Source organism: Carcharhinus amblyrhynchos, chromosome 2 (assembly GCF_965287045.1).
Source record: "Carcharhinus amblyrhynchos chromosome 2, sCarAmb.v2.hapA, whole genome shotgun sequence".
Taxonomy (NCBI): Eukaryota; Metazoa; Chordata; class Chondrichthyes; order Carcharhiniformes; family Carcharhinidae; genus Carcharhinus; species Carcharhinus amblyrhynchos.
Window position 1 is genome coordinate 109,536,286 of NC_137325.1, and position 25,282 is coordinate 109,561,567.

At 41.4% G+C, this 25,282-nt stretch overlaps 1 protein-coding gene across 2 annotated transcripts; it reads left to right on the top strand.

The window, feature by feature from the left end:
* Positions 1-285: 285 nt before the first annotated feature.
* On the top strand, positions 286-24,234 carry LOC145357535 (ADP-ribosylation factor-like protein 5B). 2 transcript variants are annotated; one of them, XM_080210989.1, is made up of 6 exons: positions 295-685; positions 5,623-5,683; positions 7,511-7,658; positions 15,276-15,359; positions 16,167-16,318; positions 22,566-24,234. In XM_080210989.1, exons 1-6 carry the CDS (start codon positions 640-642, stop codon positions 22,612-22,614), a joined length of 540 nt encoding a protein of 179 aa, XP_080067115.1. In that variant the 5' UTR covers positions 295-639; the 3' UTR covers positions 22,615-24,234. The 2 variants fall into 2 exon arrangements, with proteins under 2 accessions (XP_080067124.1, XP_080067115.1); XM_080210998.1 differs by lacking the exon at positions 15,276-15,359 and having other exon boundaries at positions 286-685.
* Positions 24,235-25,282: the final 1,048 nt, after the last annotated feature.

A 25,282-nucleotide genomic window follows, 5' to 3' on the forward strand; every position in this document is an offset into this window, starting at 1 on the left:
GGTGAAGGCCTGACCGTACGGTCCAATCCGGTCAGTCAGATTTCACCCCGCCCCCAGCCCCTGCCCTCCCCGCCTCGCCAACCCCATCTCCCCACCCGCTCGACAGTCATCCCTGTCCCGTCATCTGATCACCGCGCCCCGCCCCCTTCTCTTCCATTTTCTGACGGGAAACGCCTCCGTTTGTCTTTCGTCCTCTGGCAGCGAGCTGCCAGAACAATGAGAGGCGGGGTCTGCGTCCTTGCGTCAGGGCAGTGTGCCTCTGCACGTGCTGGCGGCTGGGCGGGGTTAGTGTCGGTCGGCGAGCGGCAGCCACCTGGAGTAACGGTCGGTGCGGTCTCTCTTGTTGTTGCAGAGAGCGGCCCGCCCGTCAGCCGCAATGCCGTCCGCGGTGCGTTATCGGCGGCGGAAGGCGGACGAACCGCGCTAGTTTAGCTAGCTGCCGTGTGGCCAAGCCAGGGTGGGGTCGCTGGGGATCTGCAACTTGCAGCTTTGCAAAGAGAGAGAGAGGATTTAAAGAGCCGGGTGGCCGCTGTTTGCGGTGCCGGGTAGAGCTGGCGAGCGGCCTGGGTCGGAGCCAGCTGTCCCCCCACCCCGGCCCGCCATCAGGGTCAGGAAAGGTCGGATTGCAGACCACTGGTCATGGGGCTCCTCTTCTCCAAACTGTGGAGCTTCTTTTGTGACCAAGGTAAAGGTGGAGCCGTTAGTTATTATCCCCGTTGGGCGCCGGCGCTTCTCCCTCCAGCTGCTCCGAGAAATACCGCTGGTTTTACAAAGTTTATAAGACTCCGCTGCCGCATATGGTGATTTAAAAATGATTTTTAAGCTTGTCTTGTGTTCTGGAGCCCCTTCCTTCCTCCCCCCGCGCCAAGAATCGGTGGGCATCGCAAGTTACACTCAGCTTCGTTGACAGTTGCATCTTTTAAAATGATCTGGTTGCGTTAGTTGTTCCCCATCCTTTCAATTGCCCCTTGCCCAGGACCGAGGCAAACCATCCTCCCAAGCCCTAAATTACCAGTTCTTCCCCTAGGGGTGGGGAGGGAATGGGTATCACTACCTATCATATCTTCCCGTCTCCAACAACCACCCACCCCTCAATTTTCAAAACCTGCCAGCTAGAAATTCATCCCTTCTGCAACACTAAAGCTGCAAACTACGCTTCGTTCCCCTGATGAATTTATACCTCTCTATCCTTTTCTACACCTTTTACATAGCTGATCACACCTGTTGGTTTCTCATGATTTCTTCTTGGTCGCTAGGGCTGCCCTGATTTGTTTTCACTCCTCCCCAGTGAATTGGAACTGGAAGGTTGATTTTGTTCATCTTCTACTTCATGCACCTATAACTTGCAGTCTGCCAATCCATTATCCATGTTTTCCCCTCCTTGTCTACTGGCTGCATTTTGGCAGCAGTATCTCACATGATGAGGAGAGTCTTTGGAAATCTATAACGTAGGGTGCTGTGGAAACTTTGCCATTGAGTATGCTTAAAACAGGTATTGACATTTATAAATGTCAATACCTATGTGATAAAGGGATATGGGGGTGGTGTGGGAGAAAGGCATTGAAGCGGTGAGCAGCAATGATTGTATTGAATGGTGGAGCATGCTCAAGAGGCTGAATGGCCTTTTTTGTTCCACAGACATAAACTCAACTTGAGCATGTACCCTGATGATGCTATTTCAACTCTCCCATCACTTGTATCATTTCAAGGGAAGTATTGGAATAATTGTGTACAGAAATGATGGTTGAGATTTTCTGGCCGTGCTCATCCCAAAATTGGAAAATCCTGCTGGAGGTCAACAGACCTTTGCATGGTCAGTTTTCCCCTGTCCACAACAGTTCCTGTAGCAGCCAGGATAGGAAAATTTCGCCCAGTGAGAGATTCAGTAATGGGCTGAGATAGGGATAGGATGACAGTCTAGTGCCTTTGGTAATAGGGAGAAGTAGCTGGAAATTTTCGGGGTTCTTTAGCTAAACGGATGGAAACGAGGAATAAAGATTTTATGACCTCGCTCATCCTGAAATTGTAAAATCCCACCTGAGACCAACAGACCTTCCCTTGCTCTGCCCCTCACCCCCTCTGATTCACGTGGTGGGTGGGCTGGTAAAATTCCGGCCAAAGAGTGGGTGGCTGTAATCGGGGAAGAAAATTGAGAGCACTTGGCTCTTGCTAAGTATGAATAAAGAATAACTGTATCAGCTGAGTTTACTAGTTGTCCGCAGGCACTGTCGAGGCCTTCCGTGCCTGCTGGGCACCGCAGGGGCTGAGGTGCATTATAGACCCCGACAATCACATTTTGATTTGACGTGTCTTAAGTTTCCTTTGTACTTTTTGTTTCTGTTCGGGCCGTTCCCCCTCCTTTTGGGGAGCTGCCCCCTTTTTCTTTGTCCGAATGTAATTTAAGTTTGTTTGCTTAGTTCGGCCCACCCAAAAGAATGACTTGAAAGAACCTAAAAAGAACTCCCCCCCCCCCCCCCCCCCCATTTCTTATTACTTGGACTATAAGTTGTCCAGTAGATCAGTAGGAACCAAAAGTATAATTCTGATTGCAGGATTCTTAAAATCATAGAAAGACATTTGGCTCACAAATAATTCACCCCCCCCCCCCCATCCTAACTCACCCGATGTGCTCCTCCAAACTGCTGCTACCCTTATTTTAATTTCTTAGTGTTGCAGGATATTCTGCTCCACCTCTCTATGCCTGGAAGTCCATTTCCCAGTTTTGAATACTGTAGAAGAACAACTTTATAATATTAATTCTCATTAGCTTTTACTAGTTAACTTGACCTGCTCCTTAATTTATTAATGATATAGTTAATTTAAAATAACTACCGCATGATTTATTTTATGTTCTGTAAATGTAACTCTACGTTGTTACCTCCCAAACACATGCATTGCATAATTAAAATACCAAATTTCTACAATTTTTCCCTATAACTCAGACTTCTGACACAAAGTACAGCTTTAAGGCTGTCTCTTCTCTGCACTGGCCCCTGTGTTTGAATGTTTCCCTTACTTGTCAATGGCCTGAACTTGACACAGTACTTAAAATGCAGCCTGGCCAGAGTATTGCATTTGGTCATGAATTCTTCTGGAATTTAATCCTCAGTTTTGGCTATACAGCGTGAATATTTTATTGACTTTTTTGACTGCTATTAAGCATTATTATTCCAATGTGATTGTGTCTTGCATCTGTCAATTTTCATACTTTATAAACTATTATGCATAAATTGAAATGACCAAAAACCAGTTAATTCTTATGATAATGAAAGCAAAATACTGCGGATGCTGGAAATCTTAAATAAAAACAGAAAATGGGGGATAAACTCAGCAGGTCTGGCACCATCCAAGGAGAGAGAAACTGAGTTGACATTTCCAAAGAACCATAGAATCCCTCCTGTGCAGAAGGTGGCTATTTGGCCCATTGAATCTGCTCTGATTCTCCAAAAGAGCATCTTATCCAGGCCTCTTTGCATAACCTAAAAGAATACCCCCCAATCCTGCACATTTATCATGATAATCCACCAAACTTTTACATCTTTGGACTGTGGGAGGAACCTGGAGGAATCCCACACACACCACACACACAACATGCAAACTCCACACTATCACCTAAGACTGGAATTGAACCTGGGTCCCTAGCACTGAGGCAGCAGCTTTGAGTCCATGTGACGCTTCTACAGAACTGAAGACAAGTCTTCATGGCAATCTTTTGTTCTGTATGAAATTACATTACGTATTTTAGATGATCAGTGTTAGTAATTTGGAATTCCCTCTACATTTCTAAGAATGGGTTTGAGGTTATCTCAATCTTTCTGGTGCTGTCAAACAAGTTGCAGCATAGTCTCTGGGGTGAGCAGCTCTTCTCTTTTCCCTGTAGTAACTGTCGTAGCACTGTTGAACATTTGCCACAAATATACATCATAGGATGCCAATTAACATTTTTCAGTTCATCAGTCTGATGTGTTTTATGATTGCAAATTATTATACCTGTATAAGGGCTGATTATTTTTGGTGAACGTTTTGCTTGTTTTATTGATGAGGAATAGTTTATTTTGTTATCAGATTTATTATCAAATCATATGATATATTACATAGACTAGATGCAAATTACATGTTGCTCCTCTGTGTTCCAGCCAGAAATTAATATACTTTTCTTGCGGTCGGGGGTGGCAGCGGCGAGAGAATGGTTGTGAAAGGGGAAACAAACCCAAAAGTATGACTTCTGGGTGAGCCTGCTTTGTGATGAATTGGAACAATTTGAGCTATGGTTGTATATGCATATTGAGAACTTGTTAAAGGAGCCCTATACTTGTCATGTTCCTACATTTGACAAAAACCTTGCCCCTTTGGTTCAAAATCAATCTTAGATCCTGGAGTTGGAGGGAATATATGCTGACCATCATTACCTCTGAAGTGTCCTAAATATTATTTTGCATCATGTAAATAGAGCCTGGCAGCTTTTCCGTTGTAAAACAAGTAGATTTATATTACTTAAGGATAGAATTTATTGTGCTTTAATAGGTAAATATCAGTCTAGCTGAGTTTCCTTGGTCAATATGGATCATGAAAATTTGCCCATCTCACTAAAGCAATACAGTGAGAGTATAGAGATACTGAAACTGGATATACTGAGGTTCATTTCCACTGCATCTTGAAGTAACACATTTTTGTAGTTGAATAGAACTCTGCAAAGAAATACTGCTTTTTACTATCCATAAATGGATAATGGTATACCAGATAGTACTTTAATATGAGTGCAAGTATTAAAGATTGATACCATTTTGAGGTTTACTTTTGCTGCATGTGGCTGAAGTTAAAGAGATCTGAGATATTGACAGTTCTCAACATATTGAATCACTGAGCTGCAATCAGTAAAGCAGAGAAAACATAACCTGTACAGTGCTCTGACCAACTCGTGTCTTTAAGTAAATTGCCCATTTGTGATCACTGATACATAAGGGGAGCATTGAATATTTAAAGGTAGTGTGGAAAAGAGTAAGGAGTTTATAGTGTTAAGAGGATTGTGTCATAAAATTTTTGGGTTAATGGTACCAGTAAACTCTTCATACACAGAATGAGTAGCCATTGGAATGGATCTCTAGATAGTGGAGGTAAAGCAAAAACTTGGAAGTCATTAAGAAATGCTAGTGATGGGAATGGAGAACTGTAAGATCAGTTAACTTATGGACAAGTTAGATTTGGGTGCATTCCTTATTTGTATCTACCTGACTGATTTGAGAATAATAAACAGATCTATAATTTTGCAGTGACTGGACCTGAAACAATTGTAGTAAAATGTGAGGACAGGAAGCATATTTTTACATTAATTTACAGAGTCTGTCCTGTCCATTGCGCAAACTGTGCAATTTGTTACAGAGCAGAGGCTATACCCTGTGCTGAAGTATAATTCAGGTGAATCGTTAGGAGGGTGGAATACCCCCTGAATTATTGAACTACTCTTTATAATTAGTTGTATTGTTTTTCTTTACAGTTTAACCATCTTAGTTTTATATTTATAAATTATATGTTTTTATCAAAATTTGCAGTTATTTACAGTATGCTTTTATTACAATGTTTTACTGATGCGCTTTGCATTCTTAAAAAAATTCTGTTTTACAGAACACAAGGTTATAATAGTCGGCTTGGACAATGCTGGAAAGACCACAATCCTTTATCAATTGTAAGCAGTGGTTGTCTTTGTAAGCGTTAATAAATGCTATCGAGTTGTGATTCATGGCACAAATTCTGATATCAGCTTTGCATGTGATGTTGCTCTTTTCATTTCAGGCATCAAATGAATGCATAACCTCTTCCAGAACACAGTACCCTAGTTAAAGTTCCATCTAGCCAGCAGAGAACCCCCATTTGTCACACCTCTTGTTCTGCACTCTTTTAAGATTATCAATTCAGTCCAAATCAGTGCAGGTTAGGTTGATTGGCTATGCTAAAATTGCCCCTTAGTGTCCTGAGATCCGTAGGTTAGAGGGATTAGTGGGTAAAATATGTAGGGATATGGGGATAGGGCCTGGGTGGGATTGTGTTCGGTGTGGACTCAAAGGGCCGAATGATCTCTTTCTGTACTGTAGAATTTCTATGACTAAATTTAGTACCAAATTTAGTGGTGGTGGGGGGTGAGGAGGAAGATGCTTTTTTTGGAGAGTTGGTAGGATTCGATGGGCCAAATGGCTGCCTCCTGCACTGTAGGGATTCTATACTGCATATGATCTGAATAACTTACAAAATCCTACTTCTAGTTCTTGACTTCTGAAGTCAATTTCTTAATCTGTCAAAATTTGAGTTATATTTAAAACACTTTGAAGGGACGATTTCTTTGATATTTGAAAGAAAGGTTATTAAAGTAGAATTATATAACTTACAAACATTTAGAGCTTTTTTTTACTATCAATCTTCCATTCTTAGGACACTGATTTATGACTTCACATTTTAATGAACTAATCAAACTTTATAAATTAGGGCAGTTTTATGATTTTGTTTTTAATGAATACTGCATTTTTTGATTTCCTCACAAAATAAAATGGGATATGCTTTGAAAATATTGATATTATAGTTTTTGTAGTCCAAGCACCAGGAATGCTTGTTTCTACTTTAACTGTAGTCATGGCAAAAAAAAAATCAAGTGTACTGCTTTTCAGTTCAGCTTGTAACCACAATGATTTCCTGCCAGAGATGCAGTGTGCTATGCTGCATGGCATTTGATCTTCTCAGTCTGCCTGAGAGCTAATGGCTTGATTTGTTATCCATTGAAGAATAGCCTTAGACCTGAAATCTCAGCATCTTTAATTAAACACAATGTTTCTATCTTGCACTTGTAGACCTGAAATGACATGATATATTAGTTGATATCCCATGGTGATCTTAAATGTTTGGGGAAATCTCTGTCACTTCTGGCACAAATACCCATAAGTTCAATGTTGAGCTTGTTCATGAGACAATGCTTTTAAATGTTGCTGAAACTTATTTCATTTTTTAATTACAACTTTAAAATAAGTGAAGTTATTGAGACTTAGATTTTCAGACTTTGGGGCTGCAGGGTATTTATTCACAGATCTAGTGTGGTCATGTAATAGCAGGCGAGAGGCAAGCTTGTGGTAACGATTCTATTCTCTGATGTGGCTATGTAGCTATATTGGTTTAATACCTGTAAAAAATGCCCTCTATCTCAGATCAAAATCTATCGGTCGTGCCCAAGGGCTTTTATTTTACTGATAAATATTCTGCTGATGTTGCTATTTAACTGGTATGAATTGATGAATCTCACTTCATTTAGGTATAATCTTACCTTCTGTTTTGCTCTTTCCTTTAAACTTAGCAGCCTGCGAATTACTTAGTGATAAATGTCGGGTGCATTTCTGTGTTATTGTGTGGTAACTTAACATTATTTAGTTCAATTTGTAAATTGTTTGAGATTATGCAGTTTTTAAAATAGCTAGCTCAACACAACAATATCTTTGTATGATATTTTAAGTACATTATAACTGCTTTGCAGCCTAGTGAATGAGGTTGTTCACACATCACCAACAATTGGAAGCAATGTAGAGGAGATAGTGGTTAAAAGCACACATTTCTTAATGTGGGATATTGGTGGACAGGACTCACTGCGTTCCTCCTGGAATACCTATTACACCAATACTGAGGTATGTGAAACGACCTTGATAGAAGTAATTGATTTGTACAAACTGTTGTGATTGATTTTAGACATTACCAGGCTTTGTCAGATTTTATTTATCTTAATTAAACTTTCCAATATTGCAATGGAACCTCAGGGTAGGGTTAGGAAGTTGCCGATCACTAACTGTGCCACCTCCTTCAATGTGGTTCGAGCTGCTTCATTAGTAGATTTCTTGACTGTATCCATCCCTTTCTAATGAAAACCAAAAATATATTTGTATAGTTATTTGGTAGAACAGAGCTTGAATATTGCTGAAAAAGGAGGCATGCTGTGGAAGTTTTCCATCTTGCACTCATCAAAACAGGTGAAAAATGCAAAATTTCATTGGGAGTAGCAATTTATACTGTATGAGAAAAGTGTGCTGATTGGTTGGCAAGTCCATTCTGAATGAAGGATTCATTGCCAAGGAGAGTACACCATGGTACCAGAAAACTGTTGACCCTCACACTTTTGTTTAATTCAAAAATATGCAAGGGCTGGACACGTCCTCTGCAGGCAAAAAAAAAATTCCTGTATGTGCAACTTCTAGCAAGTATAAGTGAGCCACATTGCAAGTCAACTGATAATCTGAGATTGGTTAATAGTGTAATTAGCACATTTGGGATTTCTGTCTGGTCATATAATTACAATGAGCGTTTTAGACATTTTTTGAATTCTGCAAGCATTGGGTGTTTGAATTGCAAACAGCCAAAGGGATATGCTGTTTGATAACATCCACCAGTCCTTCGAACATATGGCCTACATGTCTGGCATCACACTGATTCTGAAATTTGTATATCACATTACTCATTATGCGGCATGGTGGAACAGTGGTTAGCATTGCTGCCCCACAGCACCAGGAATCCAGGTTCAATTCTGGTCTAGGGTGATTGTCTGTGTAGTTTGTCTATGTGCATTTCTGCCGGGTGCTCTGGTTTTCTCCCATTATCCGTAGCTATGCAGAGAACATAAGAAAATAAGAAATAGGAGCAGGAGTAGGCCATCTAGCCCCTCGAGCCTGCCCCGCCATTCAATAAGATCATGGCTGATCTGTCGTGGCTCAGTTCCACATTCCCGCCCTCTCCCCATAACCCTTAATCCCCTTGCATATCAAAAACCTATCAACCCACGTCTTAAAAATATTGAGCGAGGCAGCCTCCACCACTTCAACAGGCAGAGAATTCTAGAGATTCACCACCCTTTGAGTGAAGAAGTTCCTCCTCAACTCCGTTCTAAACCGCCCCCCCTTTATCTTGAGGCTGTGCCCTCTAGTCCTACTGTCCTTTCTGAGCGGGAAGAGCCTCTCCACCTCTATCCTATCCATTCCATTCAACATCATATATGTCTCAGAGTAGGTGGATTGGCATAGAAAATTGCCCCTTAGTGTCCAAAGATGTGTAGATTAAGTGGCTTAGCTATGGTAAAAGTGTGAGGTTACGGGGATAGGGCAGGGGGTGGTGGGTAAGATGCTCTGTCAGACTCGATGGGCTGAATTGCCTCCTACATTGTAGGGATTCTATGACTTGTGTGATACGTAGAATGTTTTTGTGACTAGACAGTAGCATCCATTTCAGCATGTCATGCCTAGCTTTACTTGGCCTGTCCTTGAGTGTGTGTGAAAAAGTGAGCAGTGATTTGATGGTGTGGCTGTTACGCCACAGAATAGCTTTAATATGTCCTATTTCTGTGCTGAGTTTACACAGTGAATAAATGGCTTGAGTTTTATTTTATGAGATTGTCATTAGGTCCGTCTTTAGCTTGAAGAGCCAAAAGAATGCCAAAACATTTATTGACCAATTAAGAATTACGGCCAATTTAAGATTATTAGTTAGGTTTGCAATGTGGCGTTCTAACGTTTGCTGGAGCTGCATGTTGTCATAAGCAGGAACGTATCTTCTGCAGGCAAAAAAAAATGTTTAGACATTACACCATTTTTGAATTTTAAAATAACGCGGGGACAAAAGCTTCCTGCTGATTCTCCATGGTAACACTTCGACTGATCAAGTCAGCTTGCCAACCAATCAGCAACGTCTTCTCATGTTGTATAAATTATTGCTTCCTTTAAAATTTGGCTTTCATGCATCAGTCCTGACGAGTGCAAGACAGAAAGACTTTCTTGTGAGACACAGCAGTTTAGGGAAGAAATTCCAGAGCTTGGTTTAGGCAGTTAAAGGCACAACCATTAAAGGTGAAGTAGTTAAAATTAGGGATGCTAAAGAAGCTACAATTAGATGAGTGTGAATATCTTGGAGGGTTGTGAGGCAGGAGTAGATCACTGATCAGAAAAGGTGAGGGATTTGACAACAAAGATTTAAAAAAATTAAATTGAGGCATTGCGTAACTAGGGGCCATTGTAGACACCTAAGTACATGGGTGTTGGACAAAGGAAATTTGATGCGAGTTAAGACATGGCAACTGATTTTTAGATGCCCTCAAATTTATAGAGGATTAAATGTAGAAGGCTGGTCAGGAGTGATTTGAATAGCCATGACTAGCGGTAAGAAAGGCATGGATGGAAGTTGTAGTGATGGAATTGGTCATTTTTGTGGAGGTAGAAAGAAGTGTTCTGAGTGGCATAGCTACATTGTTGGAAGCTAATTTTGAGGTCAAATGTGGCACCAAGCAGATAGCTAGGTTCAATTGCCTGATGAAGGGAGCTGAGGAATGCGGTTTGTTTCTACAATTCTTCCCTTAGGATTTTTATATACCATCTCTGGTCATAAGAGGATAAATTTGAAACACAACATTGAAAAGATGGCCAATTTGATGGTAACAGCAATTTGGGGGCACATACCATTATATACATGCATCTTTTTCAAACAAAAATCAAGGATAATTCAATTTTCATGGGGATTCTTCCAACTTGCTGTAGCTTATAGAATCATAGAATGCAGTGCAGAAGCAGATTATTCAGCCTGCTCTGCTTGTGCTGAGTGCAACTATGCTAGTTCCACTTTCTGCCCTTTCCTAGTAGTCCAGCATTTTTTATTCCCTCTTCAGTTTATCCAATTCCCTTTGAAAGCCACATATTTCATAATTAATACATAAAGTAGCAACAAAAGCAGTGGTTCTGGTATCAACCACTGGGGAACTCTACTGTATGCTTTCCTCCAGGCTGAAAAACAATCATTTGCTGCTATTGATTCTAAATCAGCCCCGGATCATTGTCACTTTAATTCCATGAACTTGAACTTTGCTGACAAATCTTTTGTATGGCACGTTTATCAAATCTTTTTTGAAAGCCCGTATACACCTCATCAGCTATCCCATCAGCAAAAGACTGACTTCACTCCAGGCAAACAACAGAATAATTCCTCCGGGTTACTATGAATCTACCATTGTAGCAGATAACCTCTAGAATTCCAAAAAACACCATTAAGCAGAAGTACAGAGATGCAATGGTTAGATAAGTCGGTAATGTGCTTTAATAGAAGAATCAGAGAATCCTGGCAGTGTGGAAGGAGGCAATTTGGCTCATCGAGCCTGCATCAACAACAAGTCCTGTAACCCAACGTATTTACCCTGTTAATCCCCCTGATGCTAAGGGGCAATTTAACATGGCCAATCAACCTAACTTGCACATCTTTGGAATGTGGGAGGAAACTGGAGCACAGACACGGGGAGAATGTGCAAACTCCTCACGCACAATTATCTGAAGCCGGAATTAAACCTGGCGCTGTCAGGCAGCAGTGCTAACTACTGTGCTGCCCGAATAATTACGCAAAAGTGGGAAGCTAGGTATCACTAAGTTAGCTTCTAAAATAGTGAAATAATGAAGAACGTAGAACACTACAGCACAAACAGGCCCTTCGGCCCACGAGTTGCGCCGATCACATCAACACCTATCTATAACCCCCAATCCCATAAAACCCCATATACTCATCCAGAAGTCTTTTAAAAGACCCCAGCGAGTTCGCCTCCACCACCACTGACGGCAGCCGATTCCATTCACTCACCACCATCTGAGTGAAAAACTTACCCCTAACATCACTTCTGTACTTTCCTCCCCGCACCTTAAACCTGTGTCCTCTTGTAGTGACCATTTCAACCCGGGGAAATAGCCTCTGAGAATCCACCCTATCTATTCCTCTCAACATTTTATAAACCTCTATCAGGTCGCCTCTCAACCTACGTCTCTCCAGGGAAAAAAGACCCAGTTCCCTCAACCTAACTTCATAAGGCATGCCTCCCAGTCCAGGCAACATCCTTGTAAATCTCCTCTTGTACCCTTTCAATAGCTTCTACGTCTTTCCTATAGTGAGGCGACCAGAACTGCGCACAGTACTCCAAATGAGGCCTGACAAGGGTCTTATAAAGTTGCAGCATTACCTCCTGACTCCTAAACTCAATCCCTCGATTTATGAAGGCCAGTACACCATACGCCTTCTTGACCACCTCTTCCACCTGCGAGGCCGATTTAAGAGTCCTGTGGACCCGGACCCCAAGATCCTTCTGCTCTTCAACACTACCAAGACTCCTGCCCTTGATAGTGTACTCGTTCATCCCGTTGGTTCTGCCAAAATGGACGACTACGCATTTATCCGCGTTGAAGTCCATCTGCCACTTCTCCGCCCAGTCCTGCATCCTATTTATGTCCTGCTGCAACTTTTGCCATCCTTCCAGACCATCCACAACACCACCGACCTTCGTGTCATCAGCGAACTTACTTACCCATCCTTCCACTTCCTCATCCAGGTCATTTATGAAAATGACAAACAGCAAGGGTCCTAGAACAGATCCCTGGGGCACTCCACTGGTGACTGACCTCCATTCAGAAAAAGACACATCCACAACCACTCTCTGCCTTCTGCAGGCAAGCCAGTTCTTGATCCACAAGGCCAAAGGCCCTCGGATCCCATGCCCTCTCACCTTCTCAAGAAGACTTAAAATTTTGAAGGATTCTTCAAGGCTTTATCTTGCATTTCGGATACAAATACAAAAAATCTTTATCTCAAAATTGACGACTTTAAAGTGCAATTCCATTTACATAGTAAAATACATTAATTGCAGATTTTTTTTTAGTGCAATATTCACAATCCCTAAGCACCTTTACGTAGCATTCATATTAACATTACACTTAAAGAATTATTCTCCCTGCATAGCATGGTCTTTCACACTAACTGGGATATTAAGTTTGGGTCACAGTTTCATATTTATGATATTATCCAGTCAAAATAGACTGCTGTGTTGCAGATAAAAAGGAAGAGGCTGGCTAGGGTGAATGTTGGTCCTTTAGAGGATGAGAAAGGGGACCTAGTGGTAGGGGATGAGGATATGGCTAAGGTATTGAATAACTTTTTTGTTTCTGTCTTCACGGAGGAGGACGTGAATAATTTGCTGGGTGTTAGTGATGGAAAGGTGGTAGGACTGGAGGGTCTTAATGACATTACTGTTACTAGAGAGGCGGTGCTCGACAGACTGGAGGGGCTGATTGTGGACAAGTCCCCAGGACCGGATGGAATGCATCCGAGGGTTCTGAAAGAAATGGCGGAGGTGATAGTGGATGCCTTGGTTATTTTCCAGACGTTGCTGGATTCCGGGGAAGTGCTGGATGATTGGAAAACGGCTAATGTTATGCCGTTGTTTAAGAAGGGTGCCAGGCAAAAGGCGGGGAATTATAGGCCGGTTAGTTCAACGTCTGTGGTGGGTAAAATGTTAGAATCTGTCATTAAGGAGGAAATTGCGAGGCATCTTGAAGGGAATTGCTTGATAGAGCAGACGCAGCACGGTTTCATTAAAGGGAAGTCGTGTCTGACAAATTTACTGGAGTTCTATGAGGATGTGTCTAGGGCGGTGGATAGAGGAGAGCCGGTGGATGTGGTCTTTCTAGATTTTCAGAAGGCGTTTGACAAAGTACCTCACAAGAGGTTATTGCAGAAGGTCGAGGGACATGGAGTTGGGGGTAGGGTGTTAGCGTGGATAGAGGATTGGTTGTCAAATAGTAGGCAGAGAGTGGGGGTCAACGGGTGCTATTCGGATTGGCGGATGGTGACTAGTGGAGTGCCCCGGGGTCGGTGCTGGGGCCTCAGCTTTTTACCATTTATATAGATGATCTGGAGGAGGGAACCGAGTGTAGGGTGTCGAAATTTGCTGATGACACCAAGATAGGGGGAACGGCAAATTGTGTGGAGGGTGTGGAGAGTCTGCAGAAGGATCTAGATAGGCTGGGCGAATGGGCCAGGAAATGGCAAATGGAATTTAATGTTGGCAAGTGTGAGGTGGTCCACTTTGGTAGGAAGAATGGTAGGAAGGACTATTACTTACGTGGCGAAAAACTGCAGCAGGCGACGGTGCAGAGGGACCTCGGGGTCCTTGTGCATGAGTCGCAAAAACCCAGCTTGCAGGTGCAGCAGGTGGTCAAGGAAGGCGAATGGGATGCTGGCCTTCATAGCGAGGGGGATTGAATATAAAAGTAGGGAGGTCTTGCTGCAGCTGTATAGGGCATTGGTGAGGCCGCAGCTGGAGTACTGTGTGCAGTTTTGGGCACCGCACCTGCGCAAAGATATTTTGGCCTTGGAGGGAGTGCAGAGGAGGTTTACTAGACTGATACCGGAGTTGAGGGGGTTGAGCTATGAGGAGAGGCTGAATAAACTGGGCTTGTACTCGTTAGAGTTTAGAAGAATGAGGGGAGATCTCATTGAGACGTATAAGATGATGAATGGGATGGATAGGATAGAGGTGGAGAGACTCTTCCTGCTCAAAAAAGACAGTAGGACTAGGGGGCACAGCCTCAAGATAAAAGGGGGGCGGTTTAGAACGGAGTTGAGGAGGAACTTCTTCACTCAGGGTGGCGAATCTCTGGAATTCTCTGCCCGTTGAAGTGGTGGAGGCTGCCTCGCTAAATATTTTTAAGACGCGGGTTGATGGGTTTTTGATAAGAGAGGGGATTAAGGGTTATGGGGAGAAAGCGGGAAAGTGGAACTGAGCAGCGACAGATCAGCCATGATCTTATTGAATGGCGGGGCAGGCTCGAAGGGCTAGATGGCCTACTCCAGCTCCTATTTCTTATGTTCTTATGTAGAGCGTTCAGTTGACTATTTTTGTAACTTGAGAAGGAATTTCTTATTCTCCTTTTATAAAAAAAATTAAAAATATTGTATCCTTTCACCTACCTACCAATCCAAATATTTTGCCAGATTTTCACCATAATAGTTTAAAATACCTTTTGTAGACGTATCAAATGTTTTTTGTATCTGCCGTACCTTGTATATGTATGAGGCTGGTCTGATTTCTGATAGGATTGTGAATCTGTTGCATTCAAAAAAATCTACAATTAAATCTATTTTGTTAAGTATATGGAATTGCACTTGAAAGTTGTCAGTTCTGAGATAATTGAAGATTTTTTTGTATCTGGTTCCAAGATTCAAGATAAAGCCTTGAAGTAATGCTTAGGGTTTTGAATCTTCAGTGATTTCTGGTTTTCTAATGGCAGTATCATTTTTGTCGTTATTAAAGTTCAGTGCTGACTTGGTTAACCATTGCATATCTGTAATTCTGCTTAATGGTTTTTTGGGAATTTATCCATATATGGAGAATGAATTGTTTCTTTCTCAAACTAGAACTGAATCTACTATTTTAAAAGGTTTAATTTTACAATTTTCAGTTTATTATTCTGGTTGTGGATAGCACTGACCGAGAGAGATTGTCGATCACCAAGGAGGAATTGTATAGAATGCTAGCTCATGAGGTAAGTCCATTGTTAAATTAGCAATTAAAATATTTAATAAAGACTCTAAGATTTTTAAACCAGACTTACTAATTTGTTACACATTGGCAGAGACTTTACTGAACATGATGAAATATGAATTTGGTCTCAATAAAAGATTGATTTGTAGGTCACTCACTGAAGCTTTTTCAATGGAGTTGAGATGCAGATCAGCCATGATTTAATTGACTAGCAGGCAGAGCAGCTCAGAGGCTGAATGGCTTATGCTTGATCTTATAATGTCTCAACCTTTAGTTTTTACCAAAACAGGTATTCATCTTGTCAATCTTGGGAAGAATTTTATAGATTCTGCTACAAAACAAGGGGTTGTGTTTAATTTTCTTGAATGAGGTTATCACTTATGCAACACAGCACTAGGGACTGGGGCTCAATTCCAGCCTTGGGTGACTGTATGAACTTTGCACATTCTCCCCATGTCTGCATGGGTTTCCTCCGGATGCTCCGTTTTCCTCCCAAAGTCCAAAGTTGTGCAGGTTAGGTGGATTGACTATGCTAAATTGTCCCTTAGTATGCAAAGATGTGCAGATTGGGTGAATTAGCAATCGTAAATGTATGGGGAAAGAGCCTGGGGGAAGTGGGTCTGGCTAAGATGCTGTTTTGGAGAATAAGTATACTTGGTGGGCCAAATGACCTCATTCTGCACTGTAGGGATTCTTTGGTTTCTAGGTTGATTTTTGAATTGGAGTATTAAAGAAATTCAAAAATTGAAGTGCACAAAAAATCTACCAGGCTTTGGAATTGAAAGCTATCAAATGTTCTTCCCTTCAGGATTTAAGGAATGCCGCTGTACTTATATTTGCTAATAAACAGGATAAGAAGTATTGTATGTCCGCAGTCGAAATTTCAAAATTCCTTACCCTAAGTGCTATCAAAGATCATCCATGGCATATTCAAGCCTGTTGTGCTCTTACAGGAGAAGGGTGAGTGTACTGTTCAGTTTTACAATCAGCTTGTTTTTAAAATACCAGAATTAATATAAAATATTGGATTTTAGTACTAATCATTCATATATGAAATCCCTCACTCCTAGTTTTCCAACCCATACCACAAAAAAAAATCCTTTCCAACAAAATAGACTTGTCCCTTTTACAGCTCCTAAAATAATTATCTCCCAACTCATTCTTTGCAAATATCATGAAACAACCAACAGGCTCCCCAAACTCATTTCCCAAAAGGCAAAATTTCTATTCAGTTTGTCCATAATCCCTGAAGTCAATAGCTGTTTCTTAGTTAAAGTAGACAAGCCCCTGGGGCCAGATGGGATCCATCCCAGGTTACTGCAGGAGGCAAGGGGAGAAAAGGCTGGGGCCTTAACAGACATCTTTACATCGTCTTTGACCACAGGCAAGGTTCCAAAGGACTGGAGAATAGCCAATATTGTTCCCTTGTTTAAGACAGGAAGCGGGGATAATCCAGCAAATTACAGGCCAGTGAGCCTGACATCAGAGGTGGGGAAGCTTTTGGAGAAGATACTGAGAGACAGGATATATGCACGTTTGAAGAAAAATTGACTAGTTAATGACAGGTAACAAGGTTTGTATGTGGAAGATCATGTCTCACCAGCCTTCCATCAGTGAGTGCTTGGTTCTGGATGCCTAAATTGCAAAAGTGCCTCCTTTACAGCTCACCCTTTCTTTTATTAGAAGACGACCGAGACTAATTTGAAACACTTGTAATCGGTGACTTTTTTTTCCAACAAGTGCAGAGTGCTCTGAAGTATGAGATCTATCTATATTTTAAAAGACATATACACAAACATATGAAAGAGGAGCAGAACTAGGCCATTTGGCCCCACAAACCATATTCAATGACACAGCTTCCATCATCTTTAGAAGCAGGATTTAAAAGTCACACAACCCTCTGAGAGAAAATAATTCTCCTCATCTTGTCCTTTCACAGCAGCCCCTAAATTTAAAACAGTGCCCCCAGTTCTTGACTCGTCTGTAAGAGGCAACATCCTCTCTGTCCACCTTGTCAGAATGTGGAGATGCCAGCATTGGGCTGGGGTAAGCACAGTAAGAAGTCTCTCAATACCAGGTTAAAGTCCAACAGGTTTATTTGGCAGCATGAGCTTTCGGAGTCTCGAATTCCTCCTTCAGGTGAGCGAAGACTTGTGTAACACAACTTGTCATTCACCTAAAGAAGGAGTCTGAGACTCTGAAAGTTTGTACTGCCAAATAAAGCTGCTGGACTTTAACCTGGTGTTGTGAGACTTCTCACTGCACCTTATCAGGACCATTCAGGATCTTCAATAAAGTCATGCCTCACTTTTCTAAACTCCAGTGAAAATGAGCCCAGTCTGTCCTGTCTTCCTCATAAGACGATCTGCTCATTCTGTGTATCAATCCAGTAAACCCCCTGTGAACCATCTCCAATGCATTTACATTTCTCCTTAAATAAGGAGACCAAAACGGCACACAGTATTCAAAATGTGGTCTCACCAATGCCCTGTATAAGTGAAGTTTATGATTGATTCCCTTTGTAATAAAGGACAGCATTCCATTAATTGGCCTTCTTAATTAAATGCAGTACATGCAAGACTTCTTGAGGAAGTGAGAGGGCATGAGATCCAAGGGGCTGTTGCCTTGTGGATCCAGAACTGGCTTCCCCACAGAAGGCAGAGAGTGGTTGTAGATGGGTTTTTTCCTGCATGGAGGTTGGTCACTAGTGGAGTGCCCCAGGGATCTGTTCTGGGACCCTTGCTGTTTATAATTTTCATAAATGACCTGGATGAGGAAGTGGAGGGATGGGTTGGTGGTGTTGTGGATAGTTTGGAGGGATGTCAGAAGTTGCAGCGTGACATAGGATACAAGACTGGCGGAGAAGTGGCAGATGGACTTCAACCTGGATAAATGTGTAGTGGTCCATTTTTGCAGATCAAGTGGGATGAAGGAGTATAATATCAAGGGTAAGACTCTTAGCAGTGTAGAGGATCAGAAGGACCTTGGGGTCCATGTCCATAGGACTCTTAAATCGGCCTCACAGGTAGATGATATGGTTAAGGTGTATAGTGTACTGGCCTTCATCAATCGAGGGATTGAGTTTCAGAGTCGGGAGATAATGCTGCAGCTTTAAGACCCTGGTCAGATTCCTTTTGAAGTATTGTGCTCAGTTCTGGTCACCTCATGACAAGAGGGATGTGGAAGCTATTGAAAGGGTGCAGAGGAGATTTAAAAGGATGTTGCCTGGATTGGGTGGCATGCCTTATGAGGATAGGTTGAGGGAGCTTGGTCTTTTCTCCTTAGAGACAAAGGATGAGAGGTGACCTGATTGAAGTGTATAAGATGTTGAGAGGTATAGATCGGGTGGATTCTCAGAGGCTTTTTCCCAGGGCTGGAATGCTTGCTACAAGAGGACACCGGTTTAAGATGCTGGGGAGTAGCTACAGAGGAGATATCAGGGGTAAGTTTTTCACTCAGAGGGTAGTGGGTGAGTGGAATCGGCTGCCGTCAGTGGTGGTGGAGGCAAATTCGATAGTCTTTTAAGAGACTTCTGGATGAGTATATGGAACTTAATAGAATTGAGGGTTATAGCTAAACCTAGTAGGTAGGGATATCATTGGCACAACTTGTGGGCCGAAGGGCCTGTTTGTGCCATAGTTTCTCTATGTTCTATGTGCACTATCTCTTTGTGGCTCATGCATGAGAACACCTATATCCTTCTGCAGTTGTTCTGTTTAAGTAACACTTTGGGGTGATCTTATCGGCCCATCACACTGATCAATCGGGCTGCTTGTGCAAAAGTGCCCCACAGCTCAGCAATCAACTTCCTGGTGTGATTAGGCTCCACTGACTCCCCCTACAGGAAAAAAGTCACATTTTGCCTTTTTTGTTGAAATGTCATACGATTGCAACTGGGAGCTTGCCCAAAAAATGGGCATACATAAGAAAAGAAATAGGAGCAAGAGTAGGCTATCTAGCCCTTCGAGCCTGCCCTGCCATTCAATAAGATCATGGCTGATCTGAAAGTGGTTCAGTTCCACTTACCCACTGCTCCCCATAACCCTTAATTCCCCTATTGATCAGAAATCTATCTACCTGTGACTTAAACATATTCAACGTGGTAGCCTCCACCACTTCAATGGGCAGAGAATTCCAGAGATTCACTACCCTCTGAGAGGAGAAGTTCCTCCTCAACTCTGTTCTAAACTGACTCCCCCTTATTTTGAGGCTGTGTCCTCTAGTTCTTGTTTCCTTTCTAAGTGGAAAGAATCTCTGCCTCGACCCTATCGAGCCCCTTCATTATCTTATATGTCTCTATAAGATCCCCCCTCAGCCGTTTAAACTCCAACGAGTACAGGCCCAATCTACTCAATCTCTCCTCATAAGCTAACCCCCTCATCTCCGGTATCAACCTGGTGAACCTTCTCTGTATTTCCTTCCAAGGCCAATATATCCTTTCGCAAATAAGGGGACCAAAATTGCACACAGTACTCCAGTTGCGTCTCACCAGTACCTTGTACAATTGCAGCAAGACCTCCCTGCTTTTATATTCCACCCCCCTCGCAATAAAGGCCAACATTCCATTTGTCTTCTTGATCACCTGCTGCACCTGCAAACTGAGTTCTTGCGATTCACGCACAAGGACCCCCAGGTCCCTCTGCACAGTAGCATGTTGTAATTTATCACCATTTAAATAAGTCCATTTTACTATTATTCCTTCAAAGTGGATAACCTCTCACTTGCCAACGTTATACTCCATCTGCTGGATCCTCGCCCACTCACTCAGCCTATCCAAATCTCTCTGCAGACATCTCTCCCATTTTCATGTTCGTTCGACACTTAGAATTTTTATGGTATGATTGCCCCCTCTGCCTTTTTATTCTTCCAGCCAAGTGAACAAACTTCACATTTTCCCACATTATGCTCCCATTTCCCAGATTTTTGGTCCCTCATTCGACCTAGCTATATCCATTTGCAACCTCTTTGTGTCCTCTTCACTTTCCGACTAACTTTTGTCATCTGCAAATTTAGCTACCATTCCTTCATTCCCCTCAGTCGTTGATAGGAATTGTAAAACGTTGAGGCCCCCCCCCCCACCACTGCACAGATCCTTGCAGGACTCTTCCACCCATCGCATCCTGCCAACCAGAAAATAAGCCAGTTATTTCTACTGTTTTCTGTCAGCCACCCAATCTTCAATTCATGTTAATATGTTATTCTCTACACCATGAGCTTCTATTTCCTGCAATACCTTTTGATATCAAATGCCTTCTGGAAATCCAAGTCAGCATGTCTGAAGGCTCCCCTTTATCCACATTGCATGTTATTTCTTCAAATAACTTATTGTTTAAACATGATTCCCTTTCACAAAATCATGATGACACTTGAATACCTTGTTTTACTAAATGTCTTGCTACAATCTATTGTTCAATGCTGGCATCTTTCCAATGACAGACTTCAAACTAATAGGTCTATGATTTCCTGTTGAATAGTGGTCAGGTTTGCTACTTTCCAGTCTGGTGTAACCTTCCCAGAAGCCAGCACGTTTTGGAAAATTAACAGAAGTGCAACTGCTACCTCATTACCCACCTTTTTTAAGACCCTAGGATGAAATCCATCAGCACTTAAATATTTGTCAGCCCGCAGTGCCACCAGTTAGCTCAATATAGCTTTCCTAGTGATTGTAATTTCACCAAATTCCTCTCCCTTTCCTCTAGCTTCATATCCCAGTACATTTTAGTTTGCTCAGCTTTTGTTCCCGTCCTTGTTTAAGTTTAAAATACTCAACTTAGGCTTAGTCTTCTCCCATTCAAACTGGATGTAAAATTCAATCATATTGTGATCAGTGCTATCTAAAGGCACCTTTACTCTGAGACCATGAATTAACCGTATCACATTAAACAACATCAAGACAAATATAACCTCCTCCCTAGTTGGTTCCAGGATATGCTGCTCCAAGAACTATCTCAAAAGTATTCTTTGAACTCATCATCCAGGCTACTACTGCCAATCTGACTGTTCCTGTTTATATGTAAATTAAAATCACCCATGATTATTGCTATCCCTTTATCACAAGCCCCCAAAATTTCTTATTGTATATGTTAATTCTCCATTTATCAACTTGAGGAAAACATGCTTTGTAGAAGTCGTGGAGTCTAGCGACACCCCAACCAGCATAGGTTCAATTCCTATGCTGTCTGAGATTATTCATGAAGTGGATGTGCCGGTGTTGGACTGGGGTAAACACAGTAAAAAGTCTGACAACACCTGGTTTTAGTCCAACCGATTTATTTGATAGTAAACGCACAAGCTTTCGGGTTAGTCCCTTCGTCAGGTGAATGGAGAGTTCTGGCCTCAGACAGAGCATATAAAGCACAGACAGTTTACAGATTACTGATTAGAATGCGAATCTTTACACCTAACCTGCTGTTCAAGTCTTGAAGTGGCCGACAATGTGAGTGGAAGGAGCACTGATCACAGGTTAAAGAGATGTGTATTGTCTCCAGACAGCACAGTGAGTGAGGTTTTGCAAACCCAGGCAAGTGTTGGGGGTTACAGATAGTGCGACATGAACCCAAGATCCTTGTTGAGACCGTCCTCATGTGTGTGGAACTTGGCTATCAGTCGCTGAGCAGAGACTGATAGCCAAGTTCCACACACATGAGGACGGTCTCAACAAGGATCTTGGGTTCATGTCGCACTATCTGTAACCCCCCTGGAGATGATACACATCTCTTTAACCTGTGATCAGTGCTCCTTCCACTCACATTGTCGGCCACTTCAAGACTTGAGCAGCAGGTTAGGTGTAAAGATTCGCATTCTAATCAGTAATCTGTAAACTGTCTGTGCTTTATATGCTCTGTCTGAGGCCAGAACTCTCCATTCACCTGACGAAGGGACTAACCCGAAAGCTTGTGCGTTTACTATCAAATAAATCGGTTGGACTAAAACCAGGTGTTGTCAGACTTTTTACTGTATTACATTATTCATGAAGGCATGTCTTCTCAAGTTTGTCCCATACCTGAGGTGTGCAAACCCTTAGGTTAAAATCACCACCAGTCAGCTCTCCCCTTCAACAGAGAAAGCAGCCTATAGGCCTTGCCAACTTACCTTTACTTTTTATACACGCACATCTTTTTTTCAAAAACTTGATTTTATTATTTTAGCATTTCTTTTGATGCATAGGGCAGAGATTATCATTAAAAATATTTTTTTCCTCCTTTAGGTTGTGTCAAGGCCTTGAATGGATGACAACTAGAGTTGGAGTAAAATAAAGATAAAGCTATCACTCCATAAATATGAAGTTACCTTGCATCTATGACAAACTTATGAAGTTGCAAATTGCTAGCTGTATTTCAATGAAGTGAATTAAAAGCTCTTTGTGTTTTCTATAACATCAGTCAAATTAATATTGTGCACTGTCAAATTCTGTACTACAAAGAGGCAGTGTTTGGTATGCATTGGACAGACTTTTCACACTCCTGTCTTTTATATTGGTGGTAACTTTTTTAATAAAAATCCATTGTCTTTTATTTATGAAAACTATACATAGTGAATTAAATGGATAATACGGATTTGGATCACAACTCTTTTCATCTGTACTTTTTTAGGTCTCACATCTTCACTGCTTTGGTGAGTGAATTTGTACCACAAAATCATGAAACTAGAATATCTTTGCAACTGGTAGATTGCAAAGATAGATTTGCAACCTACCTGGTAGATTGTAGACACATACTTTTTTTAAACAACTAAGTTAATATCACTATCATTGAATAATTACATCATTTGTCAGGATAGCGTGTTTGTCAGTTGTAGCTACTGGTAGTCACATTTGGATTGATTTCTCTTAGGGATATCTTAACCACTATTTTCTGCTGAATTAGTCTCTGTTTGAAATTCTCAATCGTTACTTTACGATATCACCAGCATGATGTATGTACTAAAATTTAATAGGAGTTACTTTAGGATTGAATTGACTAACACAATCTGATTCCTGGTGAACAAATCACAGGCACAGTACCTTAATTGAGTGCATCAATTGCTAAGCTAACAGTATTTATATTTATGCTGATAAATCTGGAATATACTTGAGAACTAACGCTATCCAAAAAGTAAATGCCACAGAAAAAATTTGTTCAATTATCCTTTAAAGAGGAACAATGATATTTGCATCTAATGTGCTTTTAACATAATAAGCAAAATATATAGTATTAAATCATTATAGTTGAACCTTAACCAGGATTAGTGGCAATACCACCTTTTAGTCCATTAACCAATTGCCAGAATTAGCTGACTCTTTCCTGTTCCTATTATAAAGCTCTTCAGTGGTTCACAAGCATCAACATTGTGTACAAGTTTATTACGTCTGGGAAGTCAGGCTCATCTGTCATTGTTTCTATTTGAAGAATATTAAAATGATTTCTTTGCTACAAAATGTGAGTTTGGTTCCTGAGTATGCATTTACCTGTGGCATTGAATTGCTCTGCCTCAGGATATTTCATTTAGATTTTATGTTTAAAGCACTTGTTTTTTAATCAAGATTTTTCAAAAATTATCATGTGCAAGAGGGATGCAGTGTCAGCAATGTACATTTGTGAAATTTTTGACAGACTTTGGAATTTAGGTTGAAAGCTCAAACTTTTATATTTTTGGTTATATAGCTCTTCAATTTTTAAAGTTATTTTTAAACCATGTATGTTTGTAACTCTGGGGGAGTTTTTTGCCTTATTAAAACATATTCGTGAGAGAAACTGGCTGTTTCTCAGTTTGAACATGTTCTATCTATATTGTATTCTACTGTGGCACAATAACATCTTGTGGTGATTTTTTTTTATAAAACATTTGTGAGGCATTGGTTGTGCAATACTTGTTCCAATAAATAAAACTAACTCTCTCTACAGTATGACTTATTGAAATTTTATTTAAAATTCATAACTGGGGTACTACCTTGCAGTTGACCACAGCACATTGCAATCTAATGTCATTGATCGTCCATGACATTGTTCATGTATTAGCTTTGTCTTTTTTTCTTCATTTTTCACTGATGCTTGACTGGCATACTTCTCAAATTTTATTAGCTTTTTTTTTCTGTAATCCCCAATATGTGTTAGTCACCCTGTTTATTTACTGATATACTTGAGTATGTGGCTTTGTAAAGTTTGCACCACACAGGCATATACAATGAACAAGAACTTTGACCTAGAGATGAGAATGTGGAACACTATCACTGAGTGATTTAAATGAATACTATTCCAGGGGAATCTAGGCATATGGTAGGTTATGGTGATAGATTTAGACGAAGGGGTTTGAACGGAACAAAAACACTGGCATGGATTGCTTGGTCAGTTTCTTGTGCCTTGCAATCTATACAAGGTAAAATGAAACAAGGATTGAATTTCAGGTTAGGAAGGAGGTAATGCCATAAACCAAAAGCTGATTGTGGATTGTAGTTAGATTCTAGGATAAATAATGGTCTTGGGAACTCTGGCATCTGAGAATATGAGGTTGCAATCTGTTTTTGGAAGAGGCTAGCACTCGTGGCTGGTGCATGAAAAGACTTTAGGAGGGCGGAGGCCAGGGAGGGGGCTGGTCCCTGGACTGCTTGAGGGAATATTTGGAGACAGTGATTGAGGAACTTCCATGCTTAAAGAAGTTCAGAGCCAGGCTGAGCCTGAGATGTAGGAGAATTGGAGTGTATGCAGAAGTAACTGCTTTGAACCAGTAATTTGGCAGTTCAGAGGCATAGAACGGATAGAACAAAATAGTTGGAGGGTAAACTTCTTGGTGATTTGCATATACATTGAAGTTGGCCAGTGACAGCATTTAGTCCAAGATTAGATTCGTGAAGACTGTAAAAGTGATGAACAGTGCAGAAAACAGGCCCTTTGGCCTTACAAGCCTGTGCCGCCCATTTTAACACTCAGTGCCTTATTCAAGTCTTTT

What these genes read in the sequence shown, in the direction of transcription:
- LOC145357535 (XM_080210989.1), top strand. Translation starts at nt 640, where the DNA reads ATGGGGCTCCTCTTCTCCAAACTGTGGAGCTTCTTTTGTGACCAAG. An exon ending in ACCACAATCCTTTATCAATT is followed by an intron (nt 5,684 to 7,510) that starts GTAAGCAGTGGT and finishes ACTGCTTTGCAG; the next exon opens with CCTAGTGAATGAGGTTGTTC. An exon ending in TGTGCTCTTACAGGAGAAGG is followed by an intron (nt 16,319 to 22,565) that starts GTGAGTGTACTG and finishes TTCCTCCTTTAG; the next exon opens with GTTGTGTCAAGGCCTTGAAT.